This window comes from Erythrolamprus reginae, chromosome Z (genome assembly GCF_031021105.1).
Source record: "Erythrolamprus reginae isolate rEryReg1 chromosome Z, rEryReg1.hap1, whole genome shotgun sequence".
NCBI classification, from domain to species: Eukaryota; Metazoa; Chordata; class Lepidosauria; order Squamata; family Dipsadidae; genus Erythrolamprus; species Erythrolamprus reginae.
This window is the reverse complement of record NC_091963.1, coordinates 13,062,894-13,087,990: the sequence shown is the minus strand read 5'-3', so window position 1 is coordinate 13,087,990 and position 25,097 is coordinate 13,062,894. Positions and strand designations below refer to the sequence as shown.

Genomic DNA, 25,097 nt, shown 5'->3' with positions numbered 1-25,097 from the left:
TTCATCTTGAACTGCAAGATGGGTGCCAAATAGATTTAATAATCAATAAAGCTTTAGGCCAACGATTTATATTTGATTTGGCCATCACTCTATGGAACATTATTTCCAAAGAAAGTCAAGTTTTAGGATCTATTCAGGTGACATTAAAATATTGAAAATGCAATATTCACAAACTTTTAAGTACCTCTGTATGATTCATGTTGTCGTAGGACTGTACTGTTGGTATAACATTGAACTTGATTTCCACTGTTTGGCAATGAAAAACAATGTAGTGAATTTTCCCTCCAGCAATGAGAGAGAATACTGAATAATACTACTAAGCCTCTGTCCAGATATTCCCAATGATTGCTTTAAATTTAATACTGCATCTCTAGGTTCAATATGAGAATATATATTTTCAACATCTGTGACTCTGGACTGATTGCCAGAAGTAAGGATATTTTCCAGTTAGGCTTTACTATGTTTATATCACATTTTTAATTAGGATTTTTTTTTTTGAATAGTGTTTCAGGCTGCTGGATTGTGACCTGGCAAGCTGTTCTCTTGATACCAGCTTATCCAGGGATTGACACTTCCACCCAATTTGTATATGACTGCTTGAGGTTTCTGTCTTGTTCTTGTCAACAGACTTGTTTGCTACAAGAATGTCAGGGAATTTTTTTTAAAAAAATTCCCTGTTGAGACTTTTCTCTCTATGTTTAAAATCCATACTCAATGACCCAGACTGTATATTTTGCAAACTGGAAGACCTCCAAGGTTCTTTCCAATTTTGCTATTCTATGTTCTGCATTTTATAAGGTTTTGTATCATAGAAACAGAATACTCTGCTTTAGCTGACTGCTTAGATTTGGTTGTCTTGTTATGGGAAAAGTGGAACCATTTTGAAAGAACACCAGCCTCTCTGAAAAGGATCTTCTGATCATGGAGAAGTATTTGCAAAACGGTTCTTCCCTTTCGCTTTTCCTTTCTTTGCATTACGTCCCAAAATGTTTTCCTCTGTAGGAATAATTGGGGGAAAAGTGATATTCAGATGTTTAGCATCTGAATTTCTGCAAATGAACTGCAAATAAACTTTAAAAATGCAATTTCTATATGCCATCTGCAAACCAGCATTAACTTAGCATTCTTAAAAATGCAAAAAGGTCATCTGCAGTCAAGACATAAACCTAAGACTCAGGTTTGTCAGACGTTACATCTTTTCTATCATGATCTATGGAGTAGACAGTTGGCCTCTGACAAAAAATCACTTGTAAAAACTAGAAGCATTTGAAATATGGATTTACAGACGGCTGTTACGTCTAAGATGGGTTAACCAAATCACAAATATGACTACTTGACCCTTGACTACTGCTCATCTGTCTGGAACCCATACCACATCTCAGACATTAACACCCTTGAAAACGTCCAAAGATATTTCACCAGAAGAGCCCTTCATTCCTCCACTCGAAACAGAATACCCTACAGACTAACAATCTGGGTCTAGAAAGCCTAGAACTACGGCGCCTAAAACACGATTTAAGTATTGCCCACAAGATCATATGCTGCAACGTTCTACTGGTCAATGACTACTTCAGCTTCAACTGCAACAACACAAGAGCACACAACAGATTCAAACTTAATACGAACCGCTCCAAACTTGACTGTAAAAAATATGACTTTAACAATCGAGTTGTCGAAGCGTGGAACTCATTACCGGACTCAATTGTGTCAACCCCTAAACCCCAACACTTCTCCCTTAGACTATCCATGATTGACCTCTCCAGGTTCCTAAGAGGCCAGTAAGGGGCGTACATAAGTGCACTAGTGTGCCTTTCATCCCCTGTCCAATTGTCTTTCCTTTATCTCATATATCATATATATTTTCTTCCTTTCATATATCTTCTCTTCTATTTTCACTTTTATCCTTATATATATTACTTCATGTTTATTTTCTTCCTATGTATTTGTGTATTGGACAAATGAATAAATAAATAAATAAACAAATGAGGAGGTGATAAGCTAACTGGGAAAGCAAGGGGAAATCATCATTACTATTAAAAAGTGAATATTTAGGACATGTGATGCGACATCCAGAAAAATATGGCCTCCTTCACTTAATCCTCCAGGGAAAGATTGAAGGCAAACAAGGTCCAGGGCAGAAAAAGAACATGATGGCTTCAAAACCTAAGAGACTGGTTTGCACAAAGCTCTGCAGCACTTTTTCGTATGGCTGTTGACAAAAATAGGATTGCCAACATGATCTCCAACATCCAATAATGGATATGGAAGAAGGAGGAGGAGGAGGAGGAAAAAGAAGAAGAGGAGGAGGAGGAAGAAGAAGGAAATGAAGAAGAAGAAGAGGAGGAGGAGGGGGAAGAGGAGGGGAGAATGAGAAGGAGTAGCAGTAGAAGAAGAAATAGTTGTTGTTTCCTGCCTGCTCTGCCTAGGAAGGCTGACATATGCCATCAAATCTTAGCTAATCATTTGAATAAAATAGAATAGAATTCTTTATTGGCCAAGTGTGATTGGACACCACAAAGGATTTGCCTTGGTGCATAGGCTCTCAGTGTACATAAAAGAAAAAGATACATTTGTCAAGAATCATGAGGTACAACACTTAATGATTGTCATAGGGGTCAAATAAGCAATGCAGAAACAATCAATGTTAATAAAAATCTTAAGGATACAAACTACAAATTACAGTCATAAATGGGAGGAAATGGGTGATAGGAATGATGAGAGAAAACAAGTACAGTGGTACCTCAAGATACGAACCCCTCGTCTTACGAACAACTTGTGATACGAACCCGGGATTCAGAAAAATTTTGCCTCTTCTTACGAACTTTTTTCGAGTTATGAACCGGCGTTCGGAGACTGCTGTTTTAAAAGGTGACAGCCGGGCGGCGGGGCTTCCCAGAAGCCTCCCGAACGCCGGTTCGTAACTCGAACAAAGTTCGTAAGAAGAGGCAAAATTTTGCTGAACCCCTGGTTCGGTTTGGGAGGTTGCTGAGAAGCCCCCCAGGCCGGCTGCGACCTTTTAAAACAGCCGCGCCGCTTCCCAGCTGTCTCCCAAAGCCGAACGCGGAAGTTCGGCTTTAGCGTTCGGCTTCAGGAGACAGCTGGGAAGCGGCGCGGGTGTTTTAAAAGGTCGCAGCCAGCCTGGGGGGCTTGCCAGCACCCCGCGAACCCGGGTTCGGGGTTCGGGGGGGTGCTGGCAAGCCCCCCAGGCCGGCTGCGACCTTTTAAAACACCCGCGCCGCTTCCCAGCTGTCTCCTGAAGCCGAACGCTAAAGTCGAACTTCCGCGTTCGGCTTCGGGAGACAGCTGGGAAGCGGCGCGGGTGTTTTAAAAGGTCGCAGCCGGCCTGGGGGGCTTGCCAGCACCCCCCAAACCCTGAACCCGGGTTCGGGGGGGTGCTGGGAAGCCCCCCAGGCCGGCTGTCACCTTTTAAAACAGCCACGCGGCTTCCCAGCAGTCGCCGAAAGCCGGTTTTTTGCGGGGGGTTTTTTGGTTGCACGGATTAATTGAGTTTACATTGTTTCCTATGGGAAACAATGTTTCGTCTTATGAATCTTTCGTCTTACGAACCTCCTCCTTGCACCAATTAAGTTCGTATCATGAGGTATTACTGTAGTAATATTAGTGCAGACTTAGTAAATACAGTAGTTTGACAGTGTTGGGGGAATTGTTTGTTTAGCAGAGTGATGGCATTCGGGGGGGAAACTGTTCTTGTGTCTAGTTGTCTTGGTGTGCAGTGCTCTGTAGCGATATTTTGAGGGTAGGAGTTGAAACAGTTTATGTCCAGGATGCGAGGAGTCTGTAAATATTTTCATAGCCTTCTTTTTGACTCTTGCAGTGTATACAGGCCCTCAATGGAAAGCAGGTTGGCGGGAATTTTTTTTTCTGCAGTTCTGATTATCCTCTGAAGTCTGTGTCGGTCTTGTTGGGTTGCAGAACCAAACTAGACCGTTATAGAGGTGCAGATGACAGACTCAATGATTCCTCTGTAGAACTGTATCAGCAGCTCCTTGGGCAGTTTGAGCTTTCTGAGTTGGTGCAGAAAAAAACATTCTCTGTTGTGGTTTTTTGATGACTTTTTGATGTTAGGTGACCATTTTAGGTCTTGAGATATGATAGAACCTAGAAATTTGAAGGTCTCTACTGTTGATACAATGTTGTCTAGTATTGTGAGAGATGGTAGGATGGGAGGGTTTCTCCCAAAATCTACCACCATTTCTATAATTTTGAGTGTGTTCAGTTTTAGATTGTTCTGGCCGCACCACGAGACTAGTTGTTCAACCACCTGTCAGTATGTGGTTTCATTGTGGTCTCGAATGAGACCAATCACTGTTGTATCATCTGCAAACTTAAGTAGTTTAACAAATGGATTGTTTCAGATGCAGTCATCAGTGTATAGAGAGAAGAGAAGTGGTGAGAGTACACGGCCTTGGGGCCCCCCTCTATCTGATGTGATTTTGCCTAGCTTCACTTGCTGCTTCCTGTCTGTTAGGAAGCTTTTGATCCACTTACAAGTGTGTTCAGGTAGCTGATTTAGTTTAGTTAAAAGAATGTCCAGCATGATGGTGTTGAATGCTGAACTAAAGTCTACAAAATGGATCCTAGCATAGGTCTTTGGAGATTCAAGGTGTTGTAGGATGTAGTGCAGAGCCATATTAATAGCATTATCTGTTAATCTATAGCTTGGTATGCAAATTGCATGGATCTGTGATGGTTTTTGAGTGGGACATCACTAGCCTTTCAAAGGTTTTCATAACTGCAGATGTTAGAGCAACTGGTCTGTAGTCATTTGGTTTGTTGATGGAGGGCTTCTTCGACACTAGTATGGTAATAGAGCACTTGAAGAAGGAAGAAACATAGCACATCTCTAGTGATTTGGGTGAAGATGGGGGCCAATTGGTCAGCATTGACTACCAAATTGATTTTTCCCCTTAATTGTTTAAAACTTACTGTTACATTGATAATAATCATAGGATGTTCTTATAAATGTGGATTTCTTCCTTTCTTCCCTTCCTTGGATTTATTTTTATTTTTTTATTTTTTAATAAAGCAGTATTCATAACTTTCAACTCTAGTATCTTTCAGTGGCCAAACAGACTGCTGGTATGCTCTTTCCACCTCTTTAGCATATTTCTATTCCATTTTCAAGTAGTTGGAATTTTCTTTGCATTTTAAGAAAGAACACTTTCTTAATTTTCATTTTAACTAAACTTAAGATCAAGCTCCTACTATTCTGAATGCTTGAAAATCAGAATGATGAAAGTTAAGAGGTTAATGTTTCAATGGCTTCATAAACCCCTCTTTAAATATAGGAAAAGTAGATAGCTAAATTATCCCCATGCCTAGTTAAAAAATAAGAAAACAGTAAGGCATGTTTTTATTTGTTTGTTTGTTTGTTTGTTTGTTTGTTTGTTTGTTCGTTCATTCATTTATTTATTTATTTATTTATTTATTTATTTATTTATTTATTTATTAGATTTGTATGCCGCCCCTCTCTGAGGATGGCTTGGAAAGAATTGTTTACAGGTTGGAAAAAAATCAGTTGATAAATATAACATAGGTTATCTTCTCTCTGCCTAAACAGAAGAATCAACTCTATGAATCAATATGTTGGTTGATTATAATGGATTATCCTAAGAATAATTCTAATGCCCAAACAGAAGAATCAACTATATGCATTCTTACAAAGTTCAATGTTATAATCAATATGTTGGTTGATTATAATGGATTATCCTAAATATAATTCTAATGTAAATTATCTTTTTTTCCTGTTAGGTTGGCAACATTCCACCGAGGTCCTTGATCAACTATATGATGCAGAATTCTAAAGGAAAAACGCCTGCCATGACCTATTCAGTGCCCGTCCATTCAAAGTATATTGAAAACATTCCTGCAAGGATCCTCAGCAAATCGCAGATGGATACATTTCAACCAAAACCTGAAGAACAATTAAACAGGAAAGATCTATTGATGGCACTTAATGCATATATCACTCAGAAATTATCATCCAAAACCCTTGATGGACTTTCATCTGTTAGCAGGACTAAAGAAACTTCTCCTTATGACAACAGAGTTAAACCTCTTCACACTGACCAATTTGATGGAATAAAATCCAAGGAAAAATTAGGAGGTTTTGAGATGAACCCCCAATTTCCACAGAGACCAGTATCAGGATTCGTGTCTGGATCTACACAGAATGATCCGAAGCTTTCTCTAACTCCAGTAGATGGTAAGGGGTCCATATACATTATCTATGTATGCATGCTCATCTTGTTTTTATTTTTGTTTCCTTTTAATTCAGTGATTTTTCAAGTTGTGTTCAGGAAACCCCCGGGATGCTTTAGAATTTATTTAAATTTCAAAATTGCTTAGTTGGAAATGTAATAATGAGGGACAGACATATCAGAGATTTGTGTTAAAATGAGCTTGATGATTTTGAGCGGCAGCGTGCATTTCAGGGTGAATTGATAGTCTAATATGTCAGAGAGACTGAAGAAGATTTAAGCTAAAGCTTACTCCATGAGATAACAACAGTTAAGGTTAGTCGTTACAGGAACTGCATATGTTTAGTTTAAATGAAAAGAAGGACTAGGGAAGAGATGATAGCAGTGTTCCAATATCACAGTGGAAGTGATGTGCTGGTGCCTGGAGGCTGTTGGGACCTGGATGGGTGTCCACAAACTCAAACTCAACGCAGACAAGATGGAGTGGCTGTGGGTCTTGCCTCCCAAGGACAATTCCATCTGTCCGTCCATTACTATGGGGGGGGGGAACTATTGACCCCCTCAGAGAGGGTCCACAACTTGGGCGTCCTCCTCGATCCACAGCTGACATTGGAACATCATCTTTTGGCTGTGGCGAGGGGGGCGTTTGCCCAGGTTCGCCTGATGCACCAGTTGCAGCCCTATTTGGACAGGGAGTCACTGCTCACAGTCACTCATGCCCTCATCACCTCGAGGTTCGATTACTGCAATGCTCTCTACATGGGGCTACCTTTGAAAAGTGTTCGTAAACTTCAGATCGTGCAGAATGCGGCCGTGAGAGACATCATGGGGCTTCCTAGATTCGCCCACGTTTCTGCAACACTCCGCGGCCTGCACTGGCTGCCGATCGGTTTCCGGTCACAATTCAAAGTGTTGGTAATGACCTTTAAAGCCCTACATGGCATTGGGCCAGAATACATCCGGAACCGCCTTCTACCGCATGAATCCCAGCGGCCGATAAGGTCCCACAGAGTTGGCCTTCTCCGGGTCCCGTCGACCAAATGATGTTGTTTGGCGGGCCCCAGGGGAAGAGCCTTCTCTGTGGCGGCCCTGGCCCTCTGGAATCAGCTCCCCCCAGAGATTAGAACGGCCCCCACCCTCCTTGTCTTTCGTAAACTTCTTAAGACCCACCTTTGTCGCCAGGCATGGGGGAGTTAAGTTATTCTTTCCCCCTAGGCCATTACAAGTTATGCATGGTATGTTTGTGTGTATGTTTGGTTTTTTATAATAAGGGTTTTTACTTGTTTTATTAAATTGGATTGTTGTATGTTGTTTTACCATTGTTGTTAGCCGCCCCGAGTCTGCGGAGAGGGGCGGCATACAAATCCAATAAATAAATAAATAAATAAATAAATAAATAAATAAATAAATAAATAAATAAATAAATAAATAAATAAATAAATAAATAAATAAATAAACAAACAAACAAACAAACAAACAAACAAACAAACAAACAAATAAATAAATAAAATAAAATTATTTAAAATAAATAAATAAATAAATAAATAAATAAATAAATAAATCAATCAATCAATCAATCAATCAATCAATCAATCAATCAATCAATCAATCAATCAATCAATCAATCAATCAATCAATCAATCAATCAATCAATCAATCAATCAATCAATCAATCAATCTCTGGGGTTGCCACAAAGAAAAGGGAGTCAAACTATTCTCCAAAGCACCTGAGGTTAAGAACAATTAATCTGTGAACAGATTGCCTCTAGAAGTTGTGAATGTTCCAATACTGGAAGTTTTAAATAAGATGTTGGTTAACTATTTGTCTAAAGTAGTGTAGGGTTCCTGGCCAAACAAGGGGTTGTACTAGAAAACCTCCAAAGTACTTTCCAATTCTGTTGTTGTTGTTGTCATAATGACAATTACTACAATTTCCCAGTCTGCTTCAGAATTGCAGTTTCTTCACTTAAGGACTGCAGTATAAAGTCCTAAATGGGCAGTTTGAAATTGTCATCCAGCTTTAATATTCATATAGAGATTGGTTTTTTTGTCATATCTCTTCGGGTACATAGTATTGTAATGGAATGGACTCTTGTACTCCACATTGAATTATAACAAATAGGGAATCAGGGAAATCCTGGTTGTAGAATAGTGTTCTACAGCGCTTCTTGTAGAACAGTGATGGGGAACCTATGGCACAGGTGCCATATGTGGCATGCGGAGCCTTATCTGTTGACACGCGAGCCATTACCCTAGCTCAGCTCCAACATGCATGTGTGTGCCAGCCAGCTGATTTTTGGCTTGCACAGAGGCTTTGAGAGGGTGTTTTTGGCTTCCAGAGAGACTCCAGGGAGAGGGGATTTTTTACCCTCCCCCACTCCAGGGAAGCCTTTGTAGCCTGGGGAAGGGCGAAACATGTGCCTACTGGGCCCACCAGAGGTTGGGAAACAGGCCATTTCCGGTCTCCCAAAGGCCTCTGGGTGTAGGCACTAGCACATATGCAATAGCATATTCACATGCTCTTTTGGCACCCAAGGGAAAAAAAGGTTCGACATCACTGTTGTAGAACCTCTAAGAATCATGGGTTGATGCTCCAACAGTACACATGGACATTGAGAAGTTTATTTTCTTCAAGTTGACATAACTTGTTAGTGACACATTAATTCCTTTGTAGCAGCTTGGAGTATTACACAGCCATGTTTTGATGTATCTTTTCTTTACCCCATCTCCTTTGTACTGTATGCTTTCATTTTCTTTTGCTGTGAAAGCACAAAATCAATTGAAGTGTTCTCTTTAGTGAGAAGAAAGCCTAGTGAGGACATGCCTAAAGTGACAGCATTCATGGTGAGGCACCTGTCTGATAATAGCTTTCAAAAGCAAAATGGAATGTAAATGCAGGCACAGGTGACACCACACATCTCTGGAATAGGTCTACCGTTAAAGCAAACTATACCCATGCTGGTTTCATTATCATGTACTTTCACCTTTCTTAGCAGGAGCCTACATAGAGCTGGGTATTTTAACTGTTACAGAGAATAATGTGCTGCAAAGTGTATTGGATTTGGACTTCCATAGTCATAATGGAACCTGATAAAACTTTTGTGATGTCTAGGTACAATGCTGTGAATGCATTAAGAAAAAGAAATCCTTTAATCCTTTTGTTTTGTAAATTTGGACTTTCATTGCTGCAAATGGGGAGATTTTAATAACATTTTTCCTTCATTCAATTATATATTCATTTTAAGATGATTCACATACCAATCATACCCAGCTCTCTTACCAGCTTTTAAAAACCTTATATATTTGTAATGTATGGAGTATTTTTATGCCACAAATCTATTAATAATAATAATAATAATAATAATAATAATAATAATAATAATAATAAGTACTTGGCACGCTGGGCGCAGTGCCAAAGGATCTCAGTGGACATTTGAAAACCATTGGAATTAACAAAATCTCCATCTGTCAATTGCAAAAGGCCACTTTACTGGGATCGGCAAGCATAATTCACCGCTACATCACACAGTCCTAGGTGCTTGGGAAGCGCCCGACTGGTGATGAAATACGAAATCCAGAATAGGGATCTCGCTTGCTGTGTTGTACTGACATAATAATAATACTACAAAAACAACAACAATTTTGGAGAAAGATTTTTTCATAATAGCAGGGATACATCCTTTGGTGGAGAGGGATAGGTTTTACATACAGATATCAGTTACTTTTAATTATCTCTGAGAGATGTTCCTTTAATGGACTGCATCCTAGACCTATGATGGCAAAACTATTGCACGCCTGCTACAGGTGACATGTGGAGTCATATCTGTGGGCATACGGAGCATTGCCTTACGTCAGCTTCATCATGCATGTGCACTCTGGCCAGCTGATTTTGGCCTTCCAGAGGGGTGGGGGGTCATTTTTGCCATTTTCAGACTTCAGGAAGGCCTCCAGAGCCTATGGGTGGTGAAAACCAAAAGCAAGTTCTGGTTGGACAGTTGGGCCATTTCCCACCCTCCTCAGGCTTCAAAAAAGCCTTCTGAAGCCTGGGGAGGGTGAAAAATGGCCTGGTTAGGCTGTTGGCTTATTTTTCCCTGTCTACAGGCTCCAGAGGCTTTCCTGAAGCATGGGGAAGGTAAAAACAACCTCCTCTGCCCTCCAGAAGGCCAAAACTAGCTGAAATCCTTTTTTCACCATCCACAGGCTCCAAACGCTTCAGTGAGACCGGAGTGCATGTGCGGAATGGGGGGGGTGGGGTAGCGGGTTTGTATGTGCGTGCATGTGTGTTGGGTAGGGCATTGCATTATGGGTGTGGGGGCACATGCGCTATCACGCATACGTGCACACTTTGGGTACCCAAGTAAAAAAAGCTTCACTGTATAGGCAAAGAATATTTTCCCCCCTCTCTATTTTGGTTTTACTTATTCAATTAGAAAGATCTGCTGTTTAGTGGTCTCTAGAGTTGGGCCACTGGAACATTTGTTGGGAGGTTGGCTGCAGTTTTAAGGCCAGAGATAAAGAATAAAGTACTGTTACAATGCTGTTATTATAATAATAAGTCTTAATAATAAGTCTTCCTGGAGACTAGCAAAGCTTGGAAGCCAAACAGAGAAAGTTCAAGAGCTGGCTGCTGTAGAATTATACAACTTTTTCACTGCTTTCATGTTTTAAAATATGGGAAATTCCTGGGCTCCACACAAAAGCAGTGGTGCTAATTATAGATAGCTGGGGGGGAAAAGCTTACTAAAGAGCAATAATTGACATAAATTGTTCATATTTTAACTTTCAAGAATCTGTTTAATAGGGATATATATTCTACTGCTGGTATAGCTATTACTGTTATTCCTATTTTCAAGTTATGCTACATTGTATGATTATTGTTCTTGATATTTATTGTATATTACCGAGATTCTATCATTACAAGATCACTCAGCTGGTTTTGTGCATGGGGAGGGAATTGTACTCAACCTCCCAGCTTAATGCTGAAAGAGAGGGGATGGTTCGGTGTGATCTGTAGGCATATATGCCCGCCACTTGCACAAATGGAACATGTGTGGAAGCGCTCGCCTGCTGCTCTCTCAAGTAGGCACAATGTTGAATTTTAGGATGATATGGTCGCTTTCACCTAGCGTCCCTTCTTCTACTCCCTCTATCGTTTCTTCCGTTTGTTAGGATTAGGTCTAGTATTGCAGTCCCTCTGGTTCCTGTTTCCACTTTTTGAGTTAGAAAGTTATCGGCAAAGCTTGTGAGAAATCTGTCAGACTTTCCACTTGGTGCTGAGTTTGTATCTCTAGATTCAGCCTCAAAAAGAATTGTATGACTATTAATTGGGGTTTAAATTATTTCACATTGTTTTTTGGCTGCTGTAATCATTTTATTGTATTCAGTAATATTAGTTTACTGGTCTGGGTATGATCATGCTTCACTATCAGTCCATGTCAAATCAATTGTTTCAATAGGCATTGTTTGCAATTATACAATTACTTACATAAGAAAATAATTTTAAAAATGTATTTAATTAAATCAATTCAATAAAGATATTTGGAAAAATAAAAAAAATATTTCCACAGTTAAGGATTTGTAAATAATTAAATATTTCCTGTTGGGGGACTACAACTAAAGCAGCAATGCTTGGTTTGTCTTTTTTCTTATATGTAATATTAAACTTTTCACAAGTAATCAAGCTTCCTTCTCCTCTCCTTCACTTTCCTCCCCTTTTTCTTAAGAAATATTTATTCAAAATGTTCTGAGAGACCTGAGGAAACATCATGTGGATATAGATAAGTTGAGCCCACTGGAGTTGGACAAGATGGCCGATGTCATTGCTGCAGCTGTTCAAATCGTTGATACAAATGGAGAAAAGAACAGGGCCACTGGGAAGGTTGAAGGAGAGAGAACTGCAACAGAAGTGGATGCAGAAGGAGAAAGCAATTATGAAACGGGAGAGAATGGAGGTTTTCATATGCAAGGTATCATATTCAGTACAGTTGCCTTCCTTTATTTTAATTTTTTACATAATCAGATTAAAATATCTTGCAAAATGTTACTAGGAGTTTAAAAAAGCACTTAGCTTCTCTCCTGCTTTTCCTTATTATATTATGGTATATTCAAGGATGGGGCTGGTAATTATCATGCAGTTCTAATTTGATTCAGATAATGAGTACAAACAGTGCTGTGAAATTGTTCATTCATAGACATTTTTATTAGTGAGCAGGGTTCTGGTCCCAGTTTATTAAGGCAGGGTTCTGGTCCCAGTCTGGACCAGTTTGCCCGAACTATTATCGACCCGCTGGTAATGTAAGTTTGGCTTCACAGATCCAGTTCTGTCAATGCCAATCCATGCACGCCGCCATCTATCTTTCTGAATTTTCACTGAATTTTCCTGTGTTTGGATGGCTTTTCCTCATTCTATGCTTTGAAAAATATCCCTCTTGCCCGCCCCCAGGTTAATACTGACCTTTATGGCCTATGCTGTTTCTTTCTGAAGATTCTGAGCAACTTACAGATAATAAAGCTTTCAGCATTACTGTTCATTGACACTTGTGCTAGCAATCCAGATAGCATATAAATACAAGTATCTGTCCATCTATCATGGTTATTACTTATATATGAAGCACACATGAAGTCCAAAGGATCTGTCATTAGTTTATTCTTAATTCATAGAAATTCATAAACATCTTTTACTATACCGCAGATTTTCCTTTTCCTGTCTTAGTTTGTGCAATAGAGTATTATTTTATAAATTTATATGCCACTTATCTTATTATCAAGCAACTCTGTGAGGCTTGCAACAGATAAAACCAACAATATAAAACATTAAAATTAACAAAAATGGTCTAAGATAGAAACACAGAGGTGAAATCCAGCAGTTCTGACAGGTTCTGGAGAACTGGTAACGGGAATTTTGAGTAGTTTGGCAAATACTGTCTCTGATTGGCCCCAAAATGGGGTGGGAATGCAGGTTTTGCAATATCCTTCCCCAGGAGTGGGGTGGGGATGGAGATTTTACAGTTTCTTTTCCCTACCATACCCACCAAGCCACACCATGCCCACCACGCCACACCTATAGAACTAGTAGCAAAAAAAAAAAATATTTAATGGGATGAAGGTGGAATCTTCTTTTTAGTCCACTAACCACCTCTAGTATTTAATAATGTGGTGTTACCATAACTCTGAAGTAATTACATCTAAGTGTGAAATAAAATACATCAGAAGAACCTTTTCTTGAGAAACACCTGAGTCATAAATCCACTGCAGTTCCTCATTTATTACTGTAAACATTTTTTCTGAGCTAGCAGGACAAGCTATTGATTTTTTTCCCAGGCACTGATAAACAGAGGTAAATTCGTCAGCCTTACTATTGAACTAATTAATGTAATGCACTCTTACAGCATGGCTTCAATTGATCTTGCATTAGCCAAAGTGTACAAATGGAGTTGAAGTGACAAACCTGATCTATGTTTTTACTTTTGTCATTTAGCCACAACATCTTAATGTTTACTGTACAATAAAAATGTCACATTGCACAGAAAACCAAGGCAATGTCTGTGCTTTATGTCTCACAATAAATGCTTGCTTCCACAGATAAGGGGCCATGGAATATCGATGCTGAGGTTAAAAACGAGGTAAGTTAACAAAACAAATATCTACTGTATATATTTTTTCTTAACATATAGGGCAGTGATGGCAAACCTTTCTTTCCTTGGGTGCTAAAAGTGCACGTGTGCCCACATTCATAATTCTTGCCCCATCCCCCTGCGCAAGCATGTATGGGACCCCCTCCCATGCTGCCCCACCTCTGGATATGTGTGCACACCCGACTTCTGGTGGACCCGGTAGACCCATTTTTCATTCTCCCTAGGCTCCAGAAGCTTTCTGGAGCCTGGGGAGGCCAAAGATGTCCTCCCAGAACTTCCGCACAAGCCAAATATCAGCGGGCTGGTGCATGCTGGAACTAAGCTGTGGCAATGGCTCGCATGCCCACAGATATGGCTCCGTGTGCCACCTGTGGCATACTTGCCATAGATTCGCCATCATGGATATACGGAAATGCCTACAGTTAGAGTTTCTAGGACAATACAGCAATGCCAATGAGGGTCCATCATGGTGAATGTAAGCAAAATTCTACTGAGTGTTACTCGGTATAACTAAAAATAAAAATATTTAATGTAGGTTTACCTTGTGCCATTGGAAATATATTTAAACCAATCATATAAATATATTTAGGATTATAGTGATTTAATCTAAATTCTTCCTATTCAGAATGTCCCCCCTCCCTCTGATTGATGAAAACCCAAAGGAGATCAGAATGTACCAAAATAATTTAGTTCTTAGGTAGAATATTGTTCCTAAAATAATGCTCATTAAAAGTAATCCCAATATATATTGCTAGAATATATATATTCTAAAACTGGGAGAATGCATAGTTAGTCAGCTCAGATTAAATAATTTGGTTGAAGGACATTATTGGGAACATTTTGTTAGCAATGGAGTTAGCAAATGTATTTTGTATAGGAAAATAGCTTGTTTTTGTAGAAGTTTGCCTGTGCTCAAAATCTATAATGTATTCTTAAGAATATTATTTTCTTCAGCAGTGAAAATATGATAGTATACATTGGTAAGATCTGATGGAAAGTGATGTATCATAGCTAAAAGCAGTTTTTACTGTGGTATATACAGCTATAACCATTTTACTTAAAATGTGGTTTTAAGCAAAGGTTTTACTGCTATAAATTCTTCCAAGCTACGAATTAATGTTTTAGAATTTGCTAGCAAACAACACTGAGTGTTTTCATGGAGACCCATAAAATAGATGTGTTTGGAAACACATGTTCTAAAACGTGTGACCTCTTGAAAAATAAAATATAATTGACTTGAAAAGTGGGATGTTTTTTTCCTTGTTCTTTAGTGCATCTTCGGATGTGTTTGAAGTTAACTTTCAATTTAGTTGAATTCCAAGGTTTTTCATCCTCAAGAAAGGCTACCAGCATAAAAACTGCTAAAATAATTACTATCTACTGTAAAGCTGAATTGATTAATTAGATGCAAGCAATTAGAATAAACTGCAGTAGGTGTATTTGTTGCTTTGTTTATTATAGGAGGACCATCTAGATTCAAAGGTACCAGATTTCCTGAGTAGAAATCTGTCAAAGTCATATTTATCCAATGAATCCTTTAAAACAGAAATGAAAAAATCAAATGATTTAGACCTTTCATCTTCGTCTGAAGAAGTCAAGGCTGGGTTTGAAAATGTAAAGAGCGAAACCTTTTCAAGAGAACTAATCACTCAAAAAAAAGCAGAGTTTGAACCCAGCTCCAAGGAGCTAAGTGAGCTTCATCACTGGATTAAGAATATGTGGCTTCAAGATGAAAGTATTTATGAAGCAACTCAAGAAAAGATCAGAGAAGGCCTCAAGTTAGATGCAAAGTCTTCTAAAATGGAAGAATATGGCTACATCATGACAGAGAAAGAGTAAGTATGGATATGAAAATTTATTTATGAACTTGCTGTCCATTGATGATAGAATAATTATTTAGAATTTGATTTAGATGTAATATTTGCAATAAAATAAACCATATTTTCCCAAAAATATAGCTGGATCATATTTTCCCAATCTGATATCTTTGGAAAGTGTTGGATAGCAATGTCCAGAATTTCTATATTTTAATCATCTTTTGGGAAAACATAGAATCCTGTTTTCTCGGCTAATGTCTTGCTTTGTTAAAAAAGTAATAACTTACATATTTCCTATGTAAATGTTTAAAGGGAAAGCTATTTGTCTACTTCACACATTGTTCTTTACTGATTTGCAGACAGAAGTATTAATGGCTTGAAAAATATGTATTTTAAATTTTAGACTTCATAGTACTGTAGAAAACATTATCAATGTTATGCATTTTTTCTCCCTAATTTATTAAGTTCATATTTGAATTAGAGAGTTAATTCTATGTCTCTTCCTAAACTCAATATTTTTTTAAAGAAAACTTTATGGAGGTCAGTTAACTTTGGGTTGAATCATTGTCCAAAACTCTCCCCCCCTTTTTTAAAAGACGAAAGCATTTTATACAGGTCTCACTATTAAAGATCATATATTCTTTAATATTTCCCTTCTCGTTTTTCTGCTTTTGAAGAAACGAATAAATAGCTGTTCAGTGGAACTTGGATTTGTTCAATTACATTATTTCAGTTCTTGCTTCTGTTCATCACGCGTCGATAGACCATCACCTCCTGAAATTCTATATTGTAGTTTCTGTATCTTAGAATTTTATTGGTATAATAAAGAAATGAAACTCTCAGCAGAAACCTATGTTCTGTTGACAAAAGAGAACTTACATGTAGGGAGATTAATAACTTGAAGCTTGTTTTGCTTTGTAACCTCAATTGTGATATAGTATAGTTAAAGTATTATGAAAGTTGATTTATTCATAGTCATGATCCCAAAAGATGACTTTATAGAAAACATAAGGCATTTTAATTATGCCATGGAAATGGCATAAATATTTTCCATGGCGTCTTGAAGAAAATATTTGTGGTGGCTTCAATACTTGTCAAAATGGCAGCTTGTTAGCAGGAGAAATTCTGCTGTTTATGAAGCAGCCTTTCAAATTTGTACAGTCTTGTAATCTATACTGATCTATATTATTGGTAATAGAAAAAACTCCCCCCAAATTCTTTTTCAGCAAAATGTTCTAAAACAGCGGTGTCAAAATCAAGGTGGACTGGGCCCATGGGATGCTTACACCTGGCCTATGAGGCCACCCTGGAAACAGCAAAGGACTGGCCCAAAGTGCCAGTGAAAAGGGTGCTCAGGAGAGTTATTGATTGATTGATTGATTGATTGGTTGATTGTTAGAGTTAAAAGGGGCCATGCAGGTCATCAAGTCCAACCCCCTGCCTGAGCAGGAATCCTATAGCATCCCAGACAAATGTCAGTCCCATCTCCTCTTGAAAGTGTCCAGAGTTGGTTGATCACTCTGACCGTCAGGAATTTGTGTGTGGCACTGAATCTACGTCTATAGAGATATTCGTGCCTACCTCTCCTTCTTCTAATTCTAGCATCTAAGATTGGGTCCTTGATGCCCCCCTCATCCTGTGACTCAGTCATTAGCATAGCTGGGGGTTCTGCAGTCTCTGAAGGTTCCTCAGGTTTCTTAGGTTCCAATTCTCCCTCACTCTTACTCTCTGACTCAGTTGTCAAGAACACTGGCCTAAGGTACCAAGACAGACCAAGTTCATCCTCCTCAGATTATGTGACTAACTGAGTTGGTCATGGACCACTCACAACAGCAGGTAAACCACATGATCCAAATCTTTAACAAGTTATCTGAGAGTAAGTTTTATAATGTTTAAGATAACTAAAAATGCTTGAAATTTAGATCTGGGCCCAACATTCAGCGCAAATTTATGTTTACAGTAGACTTACTTACTTACTTACTTACTTATTGGATTTGTATGCCGCCCCTCTCCGGAGACTTGGGGCGGCTAACAGCGACAATAAAACAGTGTACAATAGTAATTTGGTATTAGAAATGATTAAAAATCCATTAATATAAAAACCAAACATACATACATACATACCCTGCATAGAATTGTAAAGGCCTAGGGGGAAAGAGGATCTCAATTCCCCCATGCCTGGCGGCAGAGGTGGGTTTTAAGTTGTTTACGAAAGGCAAGGAGGGTGGGGGCAGTTCTAATCTCTGGGGGGGAGTTAGTTCCAGAGGGCCAGGGCCACCACAGAGAAGGCTCTTCCCCTGGGTCCCGCCAGGTGACATTGCTTAGTTGACGGGACCCGGAGAAGATCCACTCTGTGGGACCTAACTGGTCGCTGGGATTTGTGCAGCAGAAGGCGGTCCCTGAGGTAATCTGGTCCGGTGCCATGAAGGGCTTTATAGGTCATAACCAACACTTTGAATTGTGACCGGAAACTGATTGGCAACCAATGCAGACTGCGGAGTGTTGGTGTAACATGGGCATATTTGGGAAAGCCCATGATTGCTCTCGCAGCTGCATTCTGCACGATCTGAATTTTCCGAACATTTTTCAAAGGTAGCCCCATGTAGAGAGCGTTACAGTACTCAAGCCTCGAGGTGATGAGGGCATGAGTGACTGTGAGCAGTGACTCCCGGTCCAAATAGGGTCGCAACTGGTGCACAAGGCGAACCTGGGCAAACGTCCCCCTTGCCACAGCTGAAAGATGTTTCTCTAATGTGAGCTGTGGATCGAGGAGGACGCCCAAGTTGCGAACCTTCTCTGAGGGGGCCAGTGATTCTCCCCCCAGGGTAATGGACGGACAGATGGAGTTGTCCTTGGGAGGTAAGATCCACAGCCACTCCATCTTGTCTGGGTTGAGTTTGAGCTTGTTGACACTCATCCAGGCCCTAACATCCTCCAGGCACCGACACATCACTTCCAATGCTTCGTTGGCTGGACATGGGATGGAGATGTATAACTGGGTATCATCGGCGTATTGATGATACCTCACCCCATGCCCTTGGATGATCTCACCTAGCGGTTTCATGTAGATATTAAAGACTTATACTTCTTCTTCCTAAATATGCTGCCTTGCATATTATTTTTATGTCATCTGTAATGCATCATTTAGTTTTTTGGAAAAAGAAGAAAAGTAAGAAATCAAGCCACAAATGAGGATGGTGGTATGTAACTAAATGCACAGACAAAAGCTAGGAATGATTTCTCTCAGAAAAGCTTGGGATATGTGACTTCCCATTATCCTCAGCATATAGCAGAGGCCTACAAAACACAATAGAAAACAGAAGTAAGAATTCTGAACTGTTTCCTTACAAAGTCCCTAATTTAGGGTATAATCAGATTTTTGCATCATATGTCAATTGTGCCTGTTCCTAATCACCTCCCATTTGGATTTCTGTAATGGACCATAAGTGGAGCTGCTCTTGAAGATTATCCAGAAGCTTAAGCTGCTGCAAAATGTACTAATACATGCAATTATGGACATTTAATACTCAGTAATGGGCAGCCAAATTTTTTACTGCCACACTGTGGGTGTGGCTTAATGGTCATGTGACTGGGTAGGAGTGGCTTGTCTGCCATGTGATCAGGTGGGAGTGGCTTGAATGATGGGTGGGAGTGGCTTGAACAATCATCATCGTTCAAGTGAACTGTTTGGTGGTCCTTGACTTACAACCTTACCAGGTTGCTCGGGTGACAATTTGCTTCGCATTACCTGCACTCTCCTTACTGGGCCAACCCCCTGCCTCAGGCTGCCAGCATCGCTTCCACCCACATCTTCTGCTTACACCTCAGGTGGGAGGTGGCCGCATGAGGCTGGAGGGGAGCCAGGCAGGAGAGAGGGAAGCTCGTCCGAGACCATGAAGGAGGAAAGAGGAAAAAAGCAAGGAGCGCAGCAGCAGCAGCAGCAGGGGAAAAAAGGAGAGCTAAGCCGAGACCAGTAATTCAGGAAGTGAGAGCTGCCGATCAGCTGGAGCTGCGCATGCATCTTCATTTCCACCAGTGGAACTGCATTCCACCCCATCCTGGCTGCTGCCCACCCCTGGTTATACCTCTGCTTTATGGGCTGCACTGATTGCCAGTCTGTTCCCAGATCTAATTCAGTTATCCACGAGGCCAGTGATGGCAAATCTTTTTTGGTTTGCATGCCAAAAGAGTGTGTGTGTGGATGTGCTAGCATGCGTGCCCATGCCCACACCCCTCCCCTACCCACGCATGCACAACTCGCCCATGCTGCTTCCACACACATGCGCACAGGCATTTCTGAAGCCTGGTAGGTATGGTGTGTTCATATCTCTATGGTGGTGGGGGGTAGAGCTATATTTGTATGAACCCACTGACTTTTGGCAATTTTTTTCTCGCCTCTCATGTCAGAAGAAGCCCTCCTGCCACCCCACCTCCACATCTTAATGCTGACCTTTAAACTCCATCTGATGCATAGCTGAGGGCTTCTTCCACACAGAGACGCTGGGGGGGAATTGCCAAAATTCAGTGGGTTCATACTGCCCCCTCCCCCATTGCTGTTAGGTAAAAAAACAAAAAAAAACAAACAGGCAATCTGGAAGTGCATTTTTCTGAACTTCCAGTTTGTCTGTTGGGTGATTTTTTTTGCATCTAGAGCATCAGGGAAGTTTTCCTGAAGCACCCGGAGGAGGAAATGGCCCTTCCAAAGACTAAAAATCAGCTGGCCAGTGTGTGCATGTGCACTGGAGCTGAAACATGGAAAAGTCTTGCATGCCATAGGTTCGCCATCACGGCACTAAGCCATGCATTGCATTAATATAATAGGATGCAAATATAATATAACATAATATTATAATACAATACAATACAGTACAGTACAATACAATACTATATTATATAATAATATAATACAATACAATAAATATAATTTAATATAACATAACATTATAATATAATATTATAATATAATATAATATAATACCGTGTTTCCCCGAAAGTAAGACAGTGTCTTACTTTCTTTTTACCCCCAAAAGCCCCACTACGTCTTACTTTCGGGGTATGTTTTACATTGGAAAAAAATTGAAAGGGTCGCGTTCCCGAAGGCATCTCCCCAGAGTCCAGAAGGGCAGCCGCGGGACAGGAGCCTCGTGAGCCCTTTTCCAAGTTCAACCTCAGGGCTCCAAGCGGCGTGCACGCGTGGAGCCACAGACGCGTGTCGGGGAAGCGTGTGTCTGGAGGGGAGGAGCCGCTCTGCGCAGTTGGGCAGCCCCACCTGCCTGCCGGAAAGGAGGCGGGCGAAGGAGGGCGCAGCTCCGGCCGCTCGCCTCGGAGCTGGTCGGCCTCGCTGGCCGCTTGCAGCCGAGCCTCGGCAGGACTCGGTTGCTGGGACGAACGCCTTCGCTGCAAGCCGCCGCCCGCTCGACTCGCTTTGGACCAGCGCCGTCCTTCGCTTTGCCAAGCAGGGAAAGAGGCGGTGGCGCCGCGCCGAGGCGAAGGCGAGGGGCATGCGGGGAGCTTGGAAGCGACGTCATTGGGCTCCCCCCCTGGCAATACCCCCGTGTTTCCCCGAAAGTAAGACATATGTCTTACTTTCGGGGTACGGCTTATATTAGCCGACCCCCCTGAAGCCCCCGATACGTCTTACAATCGGGGGTGTCTTACTATCGGGGAAACAGGGTATAATATAATATAATATAATATAATATAATATAATATAATATAATATAATATAATATAATATAATATAATATAATATAATATAATATAATATAATATAATATAATATAATATAATATAATATAATATAATATAATATAATATAATATAATATAATATAATATAATATAATATAATATAATATAATATAATATAATATAATATAATATAATATAATATATATTGATTTCTCAGGCCTGCTGAAAGCATATAACTAACAAGTGGGGGTGTACTTAATTACAAAGATGTCTTTCATTGTATCCCCTCCTGGCTACCCACATTTCTATTAAATCCACGGAAAGATCGTCAGGATAGAATTCCTCCTAAGGACTTTCTTTTCAGTTATTATTGTCCCTCTTTAAACTCTTGCCTTGTCTATTCAGCTTCACTTCCTAAAAATTTTCTGGATAATTTAGAAAGGTTACCACTTTCAGCTTAGTTTTTCAATACAACCAAGCTGCATTAGAAAACCCACAGACAAATGCAGAAGGTGAAAAAAAAATCTGCTAAACCATACCCTGTTCTTTCCTTGTCAACTGTTTCAGCGATGTAGGCGGTCCTGTGTTTATCTGAAGTAAAACTACTCAAGAATTGCTTCTGTTAGTGTCATATTTCCATAATTGCTCTGGAGAGCTGATCTTCCTTCACTCCTACATTCCTGTTACTTTTTCCATGATATGTAATCTCCATTGACCTTCATAGTCTGACCACTGAAATTGATTTTTGCAAAGTGTCATCTGCTTTATAAATTGGTCTGGACTGGAATCTGCCTGAGTTAAAAGGTTTAAATTTCACACCTATTTGTGGTGGGGAAGGAGGAGAAAGAAGGTATGTGCATAACATGTGGCAAGCAGAGATTTGCTACCCTGTCAAAACAGAAGTAAGCTTATGAATGTTCAGTAGCTAATAAAGCCTTAGAGGAAACAAAGCTGGAAAAAATGGATTGGTGCCAGCTGACGCTAAATTGCAAGGTTCTTGCAACCATTACTCCTGGCTTGTTTAAGATCTTAGGGAACCAAATTTGGGAAATGCTATCCCTGGCACGATATAGCCCACTTAATACAAATCCTTATTAAACAGGGCTTGCTGCATTCGGCAACCTCTTTGAATTTCAATTTAGCTGAAATTCAAGACACAAAGCCGAATCCAACGGGAAATCTTGTATAGTTCCTGTAGATATTTATTTATTTATGCATACAGAATAAAGAGTCCTACATAAAAGTGATAAATTCCTTTTATGCACCTTTTATATTATAATACTTCACATGCTATTCACATAAGCATCTAGATACAGAACACAAGAAATTTATTGACTGCTTTATCTTTGCACTTGGTTCTCTATTTAGAGATCATACATAGCTTTCTCAACAAACTTTCAACAATAGCTTTTAGTGAACTGGTATTAATTTGAAAGTAATACTTCTATTCACAAATATTGAATAAACCAGCTGCATCCTTGAGAAACCCCAACAAATTAGTTCTTTTCAAATCTTAAATCCATTTACTTTTGCAAAATATCTCAGTGTTTGTCTCCTTTCTTTTTTAAAAAGAGAACATTTCTCTAAAAAGAGTTAAGTTCTATTATGGATTGCAAACTGGTTTTTCAGTAAAATTAGACAGAATAATCTATCACTATTTGATTACTACTTAAAATATTAACAAGGGCCTAGGTTAGAATTTCTGAGATTTTGTTTTATTATTTTTATTATATGGAATTTTATATGGATGTAAATACATTGACAGACTGAGAAGCACGGTGATGAACTCCAGCACCAAAGATTTCTTAAAGACATTTTCACATTCACTCTAGCATAGTTTAAAGTGACCAGATTTTTACATTGCTAAAGCGGGACACCATTGACATGAGGAGGGAGGGCAAAAAAAATTCTATTTATTTTTCTCTCTCTCTCATCCTCCCTCCCATTCTTTCTGGGGGATACCCTCACCTCTTGGCGATGTACAGGCTGCCAGTGCCCAAACCATGTCCTGCGAGCATGGCCTCAGTAATGGGTTGCCACAGCTGGATCCCCTCACTCGGTTCTGAAGAAGAATTCTTCAAAAAGCTCATTGCGAGTGCGAGGCCTACCCTGAGCTGTGAGACACAGGAGGTACAACCCGCCCAGGATGATCCCAAGATGCTTCGCCGTTTCCTTCTGCCATCACCATAGAGGAGAGAGATAGAGAGAGAGAGAAGGAGGGAGGGAGGGAGGAAGGAAGGAAGGAAGGAAGGAAGAAAGAAAGAAAGAAAGAAAGAAAGAATCGGGACATTTCTGAAAAGGCATGGGACATAGGACAGATTATGAAAAAGTGTGACTGTCCCGCGGAAAGCAGGACGTCTGGTCACCTTAGCATAATTTCCTGCTTATGTCAGATGATCTTACAGCAAAGGATCTTGTAGGACAGAGGTCCAACCCCTGGGCCATGAGTTGTTGAAAATTAGGTCAGTCACATCCCTTCTTGCAGGAGGTGAGCGCATATCTGCCACTCACACAGAAATATCCCCTCTCCTTTCCCTCATGCCAGTCTGTCAAGCTTGGGAAACTCTGTTGTAGTCAATTGGAGAACTGGTCAATGAGTAACAGAAAGGAAAGTCTTACCAAAATGTAGAGCACTTATAGAAGATTATTGAGTGTGATAAATAGAAAATAAAATGGCTTTAAAGCAGGCATGTCCAAGTCACAGTACACAGGTCCCATGTGGCCCCGGGCAGCTAGTAATGCAGCCCATAAATTGTAAACTTTTAACGCTATGTGATTTTAACTATATTTATAGACATCAATTATGTTATATACCTTATATGTAGACCAAGACTATTCCTCTTCACTCAATGTACCTAGGTTAGTCAACATTTGGATAATGATACTTTAGAGGAGACTTGGGCATTTATGTGTGTTTACATATATTCACAGTAATCTAAACCAATAATAATAATAATAATAATAATAATAATAATAATAATAATAATATAATAATAATAATAATAATAATAATAATAATAATAATAATAATAATACAACAACAACAACAGCAACCAGTTGGAAGGTACCTTGGAGGTCTTCCAGTCCAAACTCCTGCTTGGGCAGGAGATCCTACACTACTTCAGACTAATGGTTATCCAACATAACCATTTCTTTAAACTTCCAGTGTTGGAGCATTCACAACTTCTGGAGGCAAGCCATTCCACTGATCAATTGTTCCGTGAAGAATTTTCTCCTTAGTTCTAAGTTGATTCTCTCCTTGATTAGTTTCCACCCATTGCCCTACCCTCAGGTGCTTTGAAAAATAGCCTGACTCTCTTTTCTTTTTGGCAACTCCTGAGATATTGAAACACTGCTATCGTGTCTCCCCTGGTCCTTCTTTTCATTAAACTAGACATACCCAGTTCCTGCAACCGTTCTTCATATGTTTTAGCCTCCAGACCCCTAATCATCTTTGTTGTTTTTCTCTGCACTCTTTCTAGAGTCTCAACATCCTTTTTGCATCGTGGTGACCAAAACCGAATGCAGTATTCCAAGTATAGCCATATCAAGATATTATATAGTGGTATTAACACTTCACATGATCTTGATTCTATCCCTCTGTTAATGCACGTAGAACTGTGTTGACTTTTTTGGCAGCTGCTGCACATTGCTGGGTCGTATTTAAATGGTTGTCCTAGGACTCAAGGTCCCTCTCACATTTACTACTGTTGAAAAGGGTACCAAGATACTGTA

The 25,097-nt window shown here is 39.9% G+C and overlaps 1 protein-coding gene across 1 annotated transcript in view; it reads left to right on the top strand.

The window, feature by feature from the left end:
- Positions 1-25,097, top strand: part of PTPRN2 (protein tyrosine phosphatase receptor type N2) — a 797,416-nt gene that overhangs the window by 249,514 nt on the left and 522,805 nt on the right. Inside the window, exons 6-9 of the mRNA XM_070729468.1 lie at positions 5,773-6,226; positions 11,945-12,187; positions 13,803-13,843; positions 15,317-15,690. Coding sequence (XP_070585569.1) covers positions 5,773-6,226; positions 11,945-12,187; positions 13,803-13,843; positions 15,317-15,690 — 1,112 coding nt within the window. The remainder of the gene's footprint in view (positions 1-5,772; positions 6,227-11,944; positions 12,188-13,802; positions 13,844-15,316; positions 15,691-25,097) is intronic.